The sequence below is a fragment of the Solanum stenotomum genome, chromosome 6 (assembly GCF_019186545.1).
Source record: "Solanum stenotomum isolate F172 chromosome 6, ASM1918654v1, whole genome shotgun sequence".
Classification (NCBI taxonomy): domain Eukaryota; kingdom Viridiplantae; phylum Streptophyta; class Magnoliopsida; order Solanales; family Solanaceae; genus Solanum; species Solanum stenotomum.
In genome coordinates this window covers 26,366,840-26,382,122 of record NC_064287.1, presented here as the reverse complement: position 1 = coordinate 26,382,122, position 15,283 = coordinate 26,366,840, and the positions used below count along the sequence as shown (strand labels likewise).

The 15,283-nt window shown below is 30.0% G+C and overlaps 1 protein-coding gene across 1 annotated transcript; it reads left to right on the top strand.

Annotated features, from left to right (window-relative positions):
* The first annotated feature begins 12,349 nt into the window (after positions 1-12,349).
* On the top strand, positions 12,350-14,897 carry LOC125868361 (uncharacterized). The gene is made up of 2 exons (XM_049549018.1): positions 12,350-12,778; positions 14,231-14,897. Exons 1-2 carry the CDS (start codon positions 12,468-12,470, stop codon positions 14,691-14,693), a joined length of 774 nt encoding a protein of 257 aa, XP_049404975.1. The 5' UTR covers positions 12,350-12,467; the 3' UTR covers positions 14,694-14,897.
* The last annotated feature ends 386 nt before the right edge of the window (positions 14,898-15,283 follow it).

Sequence of the window (15,283 nt, the reverse complement as noted above, 5' to 3'; positions counted from 1 at the left end):
AGACCTACATCCTATGAAAAGGTTTACGGACCGTAGGATGTACTAGTGGCTCTTGGTCCTTGGGTGGATTTTTACTCTTCAGCATCTTTGTCTACGGATGACCAAGACACTTCGTAGCTCTTTGTACGGACCGTACGTGGTGTCCGTAGGTCACTCCGATAACTTTTAAGTTCAGGGTTAATTGGGTTTTTCCTACTCTTTTAACACCTAAACTGTGTCATTTCTAGAATGTTCTAAGGTCCTATAACTAATTTTACTCATTTCCTTTCTATCAATCAAAACGCTAAAAGCTTTCAAGGTTTTCTCTCCAAGGATTCTCCCAAGTGGATTAGGATTCATCAATGTATGTGAAAAGTTCATCAATGTATGTGGAAAGTTCATCAATGGATCCTTTTTCATCCATTGAGTCCCAAAGATTTCTCTATTTCTCTTCTATGATTCTAACCCAAATTCTAGGATTTTGCATGTTTTCTCATGAGTTCAATTATTTATGACTAAATTCATTTTATTTGATTTTGTTATATATGATTTGATCTAAGTTACATGTTTTCAATGATTTTCATATCAACTCATGCTATATAACTACTTTATGATTATGAGTTATGTTATGAGATTATGCATGCATCATGAAATTGAGGAAATTATGAATGAAAAATGCTTTTAGATAAAGTATCGATATATTTTATGAAAAGGTTGCTTCTAATTGAAGTATTCTCATTGTGAAAGATGATCATGATTTTGGATGGTTAAGATAAGTGCCTTTATATGTATGTTATGAAATCATGATTTTTAAAGGAGTTATTCTATGATATGAAGTTTATGATTTGATTGATATTATTAGATTTTTATCTTTTCAAGTATATTATGATTACAATATGATTATGCCTATTTTCATTGGGAGCTTACATAACACCGAGAGAACTTTGGTATGGAGACTCTACCGTTATTAGAGGTTGGGTCTCTAGTAGTAATCCCCTTGTCTCATAACTACGTGCTGCCATAGGATTTTGTCCTGATTGGACATAGCAAAGGAATCCATCTAAGCTTAAGAACATGTTCCTTACCTTGGCAAGTAGGACAATCTCTTTTCAGTATGGGAGTAAGATATTGAATTCCATGTTATAGCTCCATGGTCTATGTTGATTAATGATAAACATCTCACAAATCTTATGACTATCTTGATTTAGGCTTATGTTATGATTTCCAAATGTTGCATTGACCTTGTCCTATGTTTCATTATTTTAGTTTATCAAGATTTGATGTGTTTTACTTAGTCATGCATCATCACATTTTCAAGACTTAGCATGTTTCATGTCTATGTTTATGCACCCTCCCCATATTCAATACATTTAATGTACTAACGCATATATCTCTTGTGCCTATATTATTTATAATATAGGGTTTGGCGTTCCTCCATCTGGCTATGGCTAGTGGATTGATTCATCTTTTCTTAGCTTGTGGTGAGTCCTCGTGGTTCGAGGAAATGATCACATATTTTGTGTTTCTTGTCTAATTCAATCTTTTAAGTTTTCAAACATATTTCATGAGCTAGGGCTTTTCCTAGTCACGCATATGATAGTAGAGACTTGTTGTCAGACTTAGTAAGATTCAATCATTTCGGTCTTTGTACTCGATTTTGGCATCATGTTGAGTTAAAGGGTTGAGACTTATATTTCACTTATCTCTTTATTTCTATTATGTTGATATCTTAGTGTCAAGCTTATGCTAAGTGGCTTGTTTAGGGTCTCTCGAGATCCTACTTTTCATGTCATGTCTAGAGGGTAGTTTCGGTCGTGATACTCTTTCCATCAGTAGTTGGTGAGACCTCCTTGCTTTCAGAGGGTTCATGCTTAGTTAGTTCAGTTTATTTGATTATTAATTACTAGTGAACTTATCTATGCTTCGCGTGGTTATAAAAGATGATAAGATATCATCTTTTAAAATTAAATATTACTATATGTATCTCTCTATCTCTATCTATCTATAAATATTTGGTTTGTTAGTAAACTTTCAACAAAATCATGAGTTATATTTTGAAAGAAAAGAAATCATAGACTTACGATAATAAAAAATTCATATAAAATATAAAATGAAGAGTATTTATAGAGAGAGCATACAAAAAAAGTAAATAATACGACATCATTTTTACGATCATAATCATTAAAAAATAAAAAAAATATTGGAAAAATACATTAAAAAAAACCCCTAAACTTGGCAGGAAATCTTACTTTAGCACTTTAACTTTACGGGTAATTATTTGCCCCTCTAATCTCATTTGAAATGAATTTAATATCACCTTCAGATTATAATATCAGTCTCACAGTGGCAAGTGCATCTCACACGCGCCGTGTCATCGACACATCAACGCCACAACACTGCCACGCCAGTGCCACCTTGAAACTTATTTAAATTTTGATTTTTTAGTTCTTCTTTTATTTCTTTTTATTTATTAACAATTTTAGAAAGAAAAAAAAATAGGAAAAAATGAGGATTAATCTTGCATTAAAAAAAATATTCAAGTTCATCACCATTAATATAAACACTGTCTNTAAAAATGAAAATGATATTTGCTTATACACTTGTCTACTTTCTATCTTCTCGCTATCTCTTTTAACTTTATTTGCGTTAATTATTTAGCATTAAGTTATCACCTAGTTTTCGCATGCTTAATTAATTAAATAAATAATTGAAATGGCTCTAATTATTTAATATTAGTTATCACTTAGTGACCATGCTAATTAAATAACCAAATAATGAAGTGACCTTAATTGCTACTTGTAACCCCCACATAAACTGCATGAGACACGGCCGGGACCCACATTTGTGGACCTCGAGGGATGCCTAACACCTTCCCCTCGAGGTAACTTGAACCCTTACCCGATCTCTGGTTCGTAGACCTTAGTTAGAATTAGCTAGGTTAGATAGGTGCCCTAACGCGCCTTAATTCGTTAGGTGGCGACTCTTCATCACCCAAAGCCCAAAAGAGTCGTTAGGTCGTGCCCAGAACCCGTTTTGAGAAAAACGGGGCGCGACAATCAATATACAATCTTTCGAGCTCTGGTCGACATCTACTCCCATAAGTCAATCATCATTCAATAGTCTTCATCATATTCTTCAAGTCAACCAAAGTATAAATATAATAAGCACCAAAAACATAACAAATTAAAATGCTAATATGATCATTATTGTCTCTATTTATAGGACTACAATATGAAATAACAAATAATGTCATGAATATGACATTAATTATTTTAGGTGTTATGATGATAAAAGGTTGTAAGAATAATGAAAATAAAGACCATTAAGTTTTATATTTAATTTTTTTAAAGAAATGACTTTTTAGGGTCTGTTTGGAAGGACACCCTGGTAATTGGATTTGGTGTAATTGGGTGTAACTACATTGTCTGTCCTGTTTGGTTGGACAAGTAATTACTTGGTCAACAGGTAATTGGTGTAGTTGGCAGGAAATAATTACACTCTACAATTCAAGTTTGTGAATTGTTGGTACTTACATGGTGTAATTATCAACTGATTACTTTTTAATTTTTTTATTTTTTTTTGTTTTGATTTTTTTTACTTCTATTATTTTAAGTTCTTTTTTTATTTTAATTATTCTAAAAAAATTGTAAAAGTTTATTTTTTATTTTTTATTATTATATTTCATTTTCTTCTTGTTCTCAACCTTACTTTATGTGATTCTATGCAATTTTTCGTATTATATATTTCTTTATGTCATGCTTATTTTTCTCATTAGCATAATTTTATTAGTATTCTAATTTTTAAATTAAAATAGAATTTATTGTTAAGTAAGGTTATAGACTTACGTTTTCTTTATTAAGGAAAAAAATAAAAACAAATCATATTTATGCATGCTATGTTGAAATTTGTTATAAGTGTATTATGTTAAATATTTTGTTTTGAATTTATAACTTATGTTATATTTTCAGTTTCATTTGTTTTAGTAATATTGAATTCACATTGCACGTCATTTTTTAATTAGACTTGATAGATTATATTTTTGTCAAACATTTAATAATTTATGACATTTTATTTATATATTAATCTTTTTATCAAACATGCATTTCACGATGTTCGTAGAAACTTCATATTTTTAGTTTTTACGATCAATTCAATTGAAATATATTAATTTAAAAAATATACATCAATTATTTTTTCATAATTTTAGTTAAATAAAATATGTTTATTAATTAATATATTTGCAAAAAAGAATATACATCTTAAATATTTAATTTAATGTCATTTATAAATTTTCTTATTTGTCTAGTATAAATTTTAAATAATTAATTTTATTTTTAAAATTTAGTACATAATTTTATGATTGCAATTGTGCATTCAAACAGAACATGTGTAATTACACTGTGACATCCAAACAAGACATGTGTAATTACAGTGTAATTACACTGTGACAACCAAACATGTCAGTGTAATTACTAGACAATGTAATTACTAAACTGGTAATTACTACCCTAGTAATTACACCAATTCCAATACCAGGTGGCGGCTTTCTAAACATACTCTTAGTTTCTTAACATTGCTTTAATATAATTAAGAGGATTAGATGAGTTTTGTTTTTTTAATATTTTGAATATAGCTCATAAACGGGGGGAAATGAAAATGAGAATCCCCCCAGGAGAAAAATAATAATTGTATTTCGCTATCGCATCACTTTTTATATTTTTAATTTTATTATTGTATATAGATTTGATAATAAATTATTCTGTAATATTGAAGCCTAGCATTAGTTTAATATATGTGATTAAGTTTCATTACATGGTGGAGACTCGAGATACTTTGTGTGTTATATTTATATTAGGAAAAGACATATACATAAGTAAAGAAGATAAAATAATAATATTATAATATGTAAAAAGGTTGCTTTTGTATTTTTGGTTTTTTGCTTATATACGTAATGTGCATGGCTTCATATTTTTTTAATTGTATATATGGCCAAGCATTAATTGCAATTTAGGTAGCAGATTATCAATTGAATTTCATAATAGTCATTTCTAGACTATACATGTCAAATACAAATTCTACGGTCTAAGGATTAAAATTTTTCATGATAACTTCAACGTCTCTTTGCAACTATTAATAGGAACGGCAAAACATTTAATTTGATTTTTTTGTTTAATTCTATTTGATTCTTAGGGGATGAATTTTGAGATTGAGTGGAAGTTCCATCTGGATTCAATGGATCAGAACTATAGTAACAAAGAAATACATATTCGAAACTTGAAAATAAATGGAAATAATCTAATAATTAGAAACTTCACCAAATTTTGACCAATCCTGGTATATCTTAAAAATAAAATTTTAGTTAAAATAAGATTGCAATGTAATGTATAATTTCCTGAAAATACAAAGCAAAAAATAAACTCACATCATCCATAAAATTAACTACCATCTTCATGTATTAGTAATAACATCACAAATAAAAATGCAACAGAGAAAAGAAAAAATATTAAAATAGAAGATAAAGAAAACAACAAAATACATACATTAACTCCATATTCTGCATCTTTGTAGGCATGTATATATGATTTCATTTGCAAACATTATCGAGCATATGTAGTTGTGTGTTCTTGAGAGAAAGCATGCACATTTTATTCGCAAATACTATTTTATTCGTTCATTTATAGTATGGTAAAGTGATGAAAGAAGTTACAATGATTCATATAAATGCATAAATAAATGTGATTTCTTTTAATCCTATTAAATTTGTTACCAAAAGAAAGACAAAAGGTCAAAAGAAACGTACTAAAAGAAGATAAATGCAAGGCTGAAGTAAATTATGGAACGTGTCTCTTTAAATCCTGTAGGGGTTGTGCGGGTTTAATGTGTTTTCTTATCGTGAATATATTTTATTTTTAATTTAAGAAAAATGAGATAAAAGCTTAAAAATTTGACAAAATAGATAAATACTAATGATGGCCATTGAGAGGTGTCACATCACCGTTTTCATATTCTACTTTATATATATATATATATATATATATATATATATAGATTGTTAGTGGAATAGTCAGGTAGTTGTGGTTCATGTCCCGATACATATCCCAATCTAATAGAGGCTTCATGGATAAGTTAGTGAGTCAATTCAATTTTTAGTATTCAGGAGTTTTAAACATTATTATTATTATTATTATTATTTATTATTTATATTATTATTATTCTGATTATTATTATTTCAGAATTTTGCATGAGATATCTTTAAATGATTTTAAATGTTCATTTTATAAGGTTCTCGCATGTATGTTTAGTCTTCCGCTCAATTGTCAGCCATACCAAGGGTTCACTTGGGACCAAGAATGATTTTCGAGTGACAGTTGCATTTAGGGTGTAGGCTCGAAGCATGACATAACTCACTCATCACAATGTCTTTGTCCACCTTCGTTCAATAGTTTATGGAAGTACGCTTTTCATCTTTGTTTAATGGGGATATCCTCCACCAACACCTTACTTTCTTCATTATTTTATCCACTTCACTTGATCCAAGTCTCAGTCCTTCATCTCTCTTGCCTTCATGAGCTTGTACAACTTCTTATCTTCGTCCTTGTCCCTACTTCAACATACAGTCTTTCAAAAATTATCTTCATAGTTGTTGTAACTGCTAACTTAGCCTCCGACCTTTCTACCTTAAATTTCCATATTCGCTTGCTTATCGTCCTCAACCGTGCAGTCCGCCCACTTTGCATACACAACCTTCTTTGCTTTCATTTTGCCGTTAACTTCTTTATTCCACCATCAATCCCCTTGATGTCCACCAAAGTTATCCTCTGACACCCCTAACACTTACTTCCCTAATACAACTAGCTATCTTATCCCACATGCCTTCCGCATCTCCACTACCCCTTCAAGCCCCCATTTACGTCAACTTCTCCCTAATTACACGAGATAGGACAAGTGTCAAATCACCTCATTTAGTCTTAGATTGGGCATATAGATTTTTCTTCCTCCTCCCTTGCTTAATCTCCAAGTCCATCACCAAAACCTATGTTGAGTACTAAGATTCTCGCTCGAAATAACCTTGCAATCCTTACAAAATATCACTTTTCCTCAAAAGCAAGTAATCTATTTGAGTTTTAGCCACAATGCTAGGAAAGCTAATCAAGTGGCTTGAGTTTTAGCCACAATGCTAGGAAAGATAATCAAGTGGCCGGTCATTTGTCTTCATAAAGTACGAATCATTAGAAGTAGGGGTGTTCATGTTTCGGTTTGGATCGATTATTAGTTAAAATCAAAATCAACCCAATTTAAATCGGCTTTTGGATTTCTAAAACCAAATCAAAAAAATAACCGTTGGTTTGGTTCGATTTGGTTAGGTTTTTTCAGTTTAAAAGTAATAAGTTTGTTGAGGACATACACATCTCGATAGACAAACACTTAGTACATGAATAATTCACAAATAAGCTATTACACGAATAAAGTGATTCATCCAATGTACCAAGTTTCAGAAACTAAAAAAACTCATGGTCAATAGCATAAAGTTGGTTCAATATTCTGAGATCTCAACATTTTATCAATAGACTTTTCAATAAAATTACACCTTAAAATATTGAGAAATTAATTCTAAAAAAAAAACCAATATTTCATAGTCAAAACTAATCAATTACCATCTTCTTTAGCTTTAAATTATTCAATGTGGTGTTAGAAATTTTTATAAAGAACAGAGAAAGTGTGATCTTTAATTAAAGTAATGAATATTGAGGGATTTAGACTTTTAATAGTTGAGCTAAAATTTAAGTGTTGGGCTTCAGAAAATAGTAAAATTAAAGACGTAAGTTAATTAAAATTTATCAAAATACTTGTATTTTATTTATAAATAATTATAAAATTTATATATATAACTTCTAGGTTCGGTTTGGTTATTTTTGTGGTTAATTTTTAGTAAACCAAAACCAAAACAAATAATATCTGTTTTTCAAAATTTAAAATCAAACTAATCAAATCAAACCAAATATCATTTTTTTTAATCGATTTGGTTTGAATTGCGGTTCGATTTGATTTTATAAGCATAACCATAAACAACCCTAGTTAGAAGTGCTATCAGTGCAAGTTCAAGTTTGAGATCATCTAGATCGATACACTTAAAAAAAAGCTTTCGAGTTAATTAGTATGTTGATGAGGTTAATAAACTGACGCTAGTGATATACTTGTAGGCAGGGGCGGAGCTACAGCCGGCGAAGGGTGGTCAGTTGAACACCCCACGCCGAAAAATTAGATCGTGTATATAGATAAAATATTCTTTATTATGTGAATATATAAATAAATGAACACCCTTAAATACAATAAAGGTTTGTGATCTAATGGTAAGAGTGCTCAGTTAAGGACCTAAGGTCCATGATTCTATTCCTGCCTACTGTGTTACAATAAAATCTTTTTTTTTAAAAAGGAAAAAACAGAAATATCAATCCGGAAAAAGTTCACCCTTTTAAAATTTGAATACCCTCGACTGAATTTTTGGCTCTGCCACTGCTGGTAGGTATTGCAACTTACGCACCATACCCTATTGTTGCTTGAGTTCCATGTGACAAGTATCCTCTATCCTAGTGTCAGATGAAGAGTTCTTTACACTGAAATAATGATTCTTGTAAATTATGAAGAGTTCTTTACACTGAAATAATGATTCTTGTAAATTGTAAGTGAAGATTATTGCATTGTCAAAGTTATTAATGAACTCTCTTGCTTGGCTAAATGATTTTTTTTACTGACACTTTATTTAGATAGTTATTACTATTGTTTCTATCTTTACTTAATATAATTAAATTTAATTAATAAATAAAATAAATATAATATTTAAACTAACAATACAATACAATCGTTTAACAATCAGTTTTTAGTGGTTACGTTTGTTGCCATATGGAACAAGAATCATATTTGATTAACCATAACTAAAAGGTTATCAGTACATTTTATTTATTTATTAATCAATTTAAGATTCGTTAATTTTATGAACTAAAATTATACATTTTAATTAATTGAAGGTCAAATATGTCAAATCATATAATACAAAGATTAAAATCACAATAATACAATTACTTGAGGACCAAAATTACTATTTTTCCTTTACCTAATATAATTAAAAGATAAAATATTGTCTCGAATTATACATGTATTTTGAAAGTTCTCTATGTGTATAATATATATAGTTATATATCAAATTCATTTCTTTGCCTAGATATTTTTACTTTATTAATATCTTTTTTATTATTAATTGGTTATGTCATTTTTAAAATTAAAACTATGCATTTGTGATGATTACCATCTTTTTTATATTAATAATATCCATTTATATAAATTCATTTACTTATCTAATTGCCACTAAGTTATATGTTCAAAGTATATTTAGTGTGATAATTCGTTTCTGTATTTAAGACTTTGTTTGATTAACCTTTTTTATTTTTTAGGTATAACGTTTGTGAAAATTCAAATTTTCTAAATATAACATTTTCATGAGTTTTATTTATTAATATGATAAAAGGAGATAACTTGCTTAAAAAGAAATTATTTTTACTTTTATTTAGACAAAAACAACGATAATATTAATTAAGAACTAATAATAACTTAAAAATAAAATAAATAATCTGTAATAATTAATTAAGTTTTAAATTTTAAATTCCACTCAAAAAAATCTGGAAAGGAGTACTAGATGAAAGAGGTGTTATGGCTTCACTCATCAATTTGTCCAAAAAAAAAAACTTTGGAACATATTTTTTGTTGGTTGTGTCAGTTTGGTCATGCGATATGGATTGATATGATATAATAATATAAAATTATGTGATGAAAATAAAATTTTGTTTATATATGTGATATGAAATTTGCGTGTGGTATATTTTCTCATAAACATAAGAATTCTATAAGTTGTAAAACTATTAAAATAACCTCAATTGTTTATTTAATCTTATCAAATAAATAAAATTTTAGAAAATCGCATAATAAATGATTACAAAGCTATTTGTTCTTCCACTTAAGTAAATATTTTATCTAATATTAGTTGATCAAACTTTAATTCATTAAAAAAAATTGAACATAAAATTGAAGTGTACTAGTCTTTAATATAATTCTCCCACATAGTACGGACAATCTCCTCACGTTGAACTTGCATTTCTTGATCATATGACCAAAAAGACGAACCAACATTGTTACTTTGAGCCATTTGTTGGTCAATATCATCCGCAATTATATTTCCATGCTCATAGACCATAAATATTTCATCACTTCTTTGGTATTCTCGCAAATAACTATGTGACATTGTACAAGCTATAACAATTTTCACTTGTGTGTCAATATCATAATGGTTCATGTCTTGTTTCACTTGTGTGCAATTACATATTTTCAGTGCATTAATTTCGTGCTAAAATCAAACATACTGAAGTAGCAGTTATAAAACATACATTACCAATTTTGTCCTTTTTACATTAAATTGTTTTAACATTTCATATGTAGCCGAAAGAAAAGTTTTTTTTATTATTATTATGAAAAAACAAAAAAATTTTACTCCTTCAGTTCCTATTTGTATTCACCAAATCAATTCCTACTTTATCATTTATATCCAAATTTAAAATAATAATCAATTTTATGTTGGTGATTATAATAAATTTTTAAAAGTAATGATATGATTATAAATTTTATTTACACATGAAATAAATGGTTAGTAGATATAAATGTGAAATTATTTTAATAAATTATAAACTTGTGAGTTAATTTTTGTATTTAAAAAATCTCAAATCATGATATGAAATTTTCATATTATAATATCATAATTTTTAACAAATATGATATCGCATGACAAAACGCCTACTTACCGAGGGGCTGGTTTGACATTAATATTTTGAATGTTTTAAATTGGAGAGAGCAACCATTTGATCTTATCCATATAGATGGTGGGAGCCACCACATGACATCGACTTTGCAGTCAACAAAATGTATCTACGTGTTCAAACCCTAGTCCCACGTAACCGACACCTTCCTGCTCTTTTTTTTTTTTTTTCAATAATCGAAGCTTCGATACAAACATTATAATAATACACTGATATGATATAAATTACTCATAATTTGAATATTATTTCACATTTAATACAAAATACTAATGTTATGAATCTATATAACTATTTAAAATATTATAGTTTATGTATGATTATCGAACTATGTTTACGAGTATTAAGCAAGTAATATCATTTTTATTTAATTTATATGATGAAGCTGTAATCCTAAATTACTTTGACCAAGTACTGTTTAACCAGAATCCTAAATTGATGCTAACGTTGTATTTTTTTCACTTCCTTGCAATTTCCGATTGGGTTGACTTTATCTTCTCATTCACACATTTACATATTATTCGGACCAAATCAAATTAATATCACAAATATCTTTAAGTTGTGTAAAATTACTCTTTTATTTTGCATTTAAAATATCGTTTTCCCTTTAGCTAATTACAGTATTTATTTTGTTAATTTTATTATTCTTTGCATTGCTTGATCGATTATATAAACATAATATTCAATAATGCATACTATTAATGGTTAAATTAATTACGATAACATTATTCTTATCAACCGTTTGAATTGTTGAATAATTGTGCATTGTACATACGATTAGAATATAAATAATACCGTATAATATTTATTATTGATATCATAATAATTATTTGATATGTATACAAATAATATTAAATATGATATATACTTAATATAAATATTATTCTCTCTATTTCATATATTAACTGATTGTTGGCGCTTTTTTCATTGTTCAAAATTCAATATGGTTGTTCGAATTTTTTTTTCTTTATATTTGATCTTTTCTTTAATGAAGTTTGATATTTTCTAGGAGATAAATTGCACTATATACAAAGTAACATTTATGATTCTATAAAAGGATAATAATAGAAAGTATGATTTAAATTATATCCTTGAATGTTTTTCTTAACAAGTGTGCATTATCTCACAAATTTAGTTAATATAAAATAAGAAAGAGTATCAAATATATAATATAATTAAAATAAATACTGTCAAAACTAATGCAAACTTATCTAGTCCATATTAAGTTAATTGATAAAGTAGGATACATCAATTACAAAATATTTAAGGACATAAATCAAATAGCTATTTTTGATTATTTTCAAAAAAATATAAAATAATGAAGAACGTAAATAAAAGAAAAGAAGAAAAGACGTTAAGATATCATATTTGGAATGAACAGTCGAGTTGGGATGTTGAAACCAGTTGTATTCGGTTATTATTACAGCGTGATGCAGGCTAGTAATCCTCAGTTTCTACTTTAAAAGAAAATGAAAAGATAATCTTGTTTAATTATCCAACTTGTAGTATTCAATTTCTCTCTCTCTGTCTGGATAAAGATAAGGCATTCTTTATATTCCATTTTTCGTCCCTCTCTCTCTAAACTCTCATACCAGTATCAGTTTTCTCTCTCTATAACTTGTTTCAGATATGTCGATTGTGTTGGGAAGAAATAATTCAAGTGATCATCGGATCGAACCTTCTGGATTCGCCGCCCACGGAATGACTTCTATTCCAATCTATAACTCGCCGGAGTTCGGCATCGGAGATCCTCGGGACCAGGAGGACGATCGGAGTTCTTCTTTCTCATCTTCTTCCTCTTCTTCATCGATCGGAAGGAACAGTGATGACTCGCCGGCCGGTAGATCATCATCGGACGGGGATGGCGAAGAAGTACAGAGTTCATTCAAACCTGGAGGTTTGGACAATTTGGAGACCTTAGAGGAGGTTTTACCTATCAAGTATGTCGATTTTTTACAACTGCTGATTTTGTCTTCTTTTTTCCCTGTATTTGTTAGGTGAAAATATTTCTAATTGTAAAAAAAAAGTTATTCTGAACTCGGAATTCCAAGACATAGTATAGGTTATAAAGAGAGCGTTTTGATGATTTCTTTAGTCATTAATTTAATTTAACTAAATAGTTGTTCCGCCATACAAGCACACTCTAAATGAGCTATACACAGATCTGCAAATATTTGGTCGTTTTTCTGCAGTTAATTTGGGGATTTATGGTTAATCTGCTATCTCTTCATGATCTAATGACATTTATAACTATCAAGGTTGCTTTAGTTTGAGGAAAATGAGCCAAAAATGTTAAAAGGTGCCGAAAAGCTGACAGTGCTGGGTGTATTTTGCAGTAGGTATGTTGGAATGTTTGTGAATGCATCAGTTAGATGGTTTCTGTATTAGGAATTAAGGATCAACTGTTGATGTGGCTTGTACAGTCTCTCTAGGTTATGTATGTTGCAAGTTCCTTCATTTTGTGGGTTAAGGACTTGAGGATTGGACACCCTGGTGTGGGTTTTAATCATTTTATGAACGGGTGGTGATAGTTGACCCGTTTAGAAAAGGTCAAAGCTTATTCTTTTCCATAGAAAATTTCAGAGTCGTAACCTTAGTTCGGATTTTTGGTCTGATGGTCTTTAAGTTACAAGTATTTCCAGTAAGTTCGTTTCATGTAGGATGTTTATTTGTTATGGTAAGCTTGATGGAAGTGTGAACAACTTTGGTGTTGACAATTTGGGATGTGGTTTTGAGGGGACGCGTGATGGATAATTAAATCTTTGCACAATGGATGTTAAGAGCTAAACTACTCGACCTCATACACTCATCTGTGTGTTAAAGATCTTGGATACACGGACATCCAGGAAATCATGAGATACGAAGACACTTATTCCTTTCATGGGATTTAAAGCACGTGTGTAATGTCTTTGAGAACGTAGTTGATCATTCTGGGTTTTTTCCTGTTCAACGCTCATGTGAAATGCTTTTGAGTATCTTTTTTGTTAGTTTGGTTTTGTTCCTTGGAATATGGCTAAAATGCCGTGTGCATATGAATGATATTAGACTCCACCGTCTTTTTACTGAAAGTAAAGGAGGCTGATATTCTCCTGACTCCTGAGTTGCTCTTCGAAGCTTGTAACATCACCTAGTATATACTCTTGTGTATTTGATTTAACTGGAGAATTGATTGTTGGTTTCAACTACTATTCTTATTGTTGCAAAAATTCGCATGTTTTCTGGACTGATCTTGAATCATAGCCTTGGAACTTTTTTTGTTTTTTAGTATTTGAGTATTCTTTACGAAGATGGTCTGTCTGGAGCTTAAATGTTTTAAGAATTTTGTTGTTCATAAAGAGCAATCTATTTGTCCTATCATAAACCACTAATTATGCCCGTCTTCCCTTTTCCAGGAGGAGCATATCAAAGTTTTATGCTGGTAAATCTAAATCTTTTACCAGTCTAGCAGATGCGGCTTCAATTTCCTCTGTGAAAGAAATTGTCAAGCCAGAGGATGCATACACCAGAAAACGCAAGAATCTGCTTGCTCACAACAATTTCTTTGGCAAAAATCGTAGTTACCTCCCAGGTATGGGTAATGGTGGGATTTACAAGAGACCGATCAACTCTAGAAGTTCATCAGCTCTAGCTGCAAGTGTGAGCTGCTCCGACAGTAACTATAGTTCCAAGTCTTTGAACTCAAGCCCATCATCGCCTTGTCTCTCTCGTCCTCCTCTTCCTCCGCAGACACGAAGGTATAGGAATGAGTCGTCATTATCTCCTCCTGAACAAAAGTTGAATGCATGGAGGTCTTTCTCCTTATCTGATCTGCAAGGTGCTGCTGCAACTCCCAGCTTAATGGGAATAAAGGAGTAAAAGACAATAGCTGTATTCTGTGTCACCCTATGAATCCAAATTCAGATTTGTTTACATGGTGGTTGGCTTACTTATTAAATCAGCCATAGGTTTGGTTCGAGTCTGTGGCTGTCTGCCCATTGTAATTATTGGTCCGCCCATCATCTAGTCATGCTGTTATCCAAACAATGTTACTTTTTTCAATAAACATTTTAAACCTTTGCATTCCTTGTTTCTTTAATGTGTTTTGTCTTGCGCCATTAGATAAAATAAAAAAGGATTATGTGGTGTAGGACTCTTGACGATTGTGTGGTGTAAGACACTTTCGTCCTACTACTACTGGAATGACAATTGGAGACTGCCTAACCTAAATGGGGCACTTAGGATTGGGAAAAAACACAGGATTAGTCAACTGATATTTTCTGTAGCGCGGATTCAAATTATATGATATGTTCACTATTACCATTGCGTACAAAATTAGATCTGTTCAACGACAATGTAGGGATTTGACTGTCAACTTTTCTTTCTAACAGTATTGGTATTGCTACTATTGACAGTTTCCCATTATATAGGGAAACATTTAACATTCAAGCCGATATTAGAAATGCTGG

Excerpts from the sequence above, each read along its gene's own strand:
- LOC125868361 (XM_049549018.1), top strand. The coding sequence starts at position 12,468 with ATGTCGATTGTGTTGGGAAGAAATAATTCAAGTGATCATCGGATCGAA. Across the intron at positions 12,779-14,230 it reads GAGGAGGTTTTACCTATCAA|GAGGAGCATATCAAAGTTTT; the intron begins GTATGTCGATTT and ends TCCCTTTTCCAG.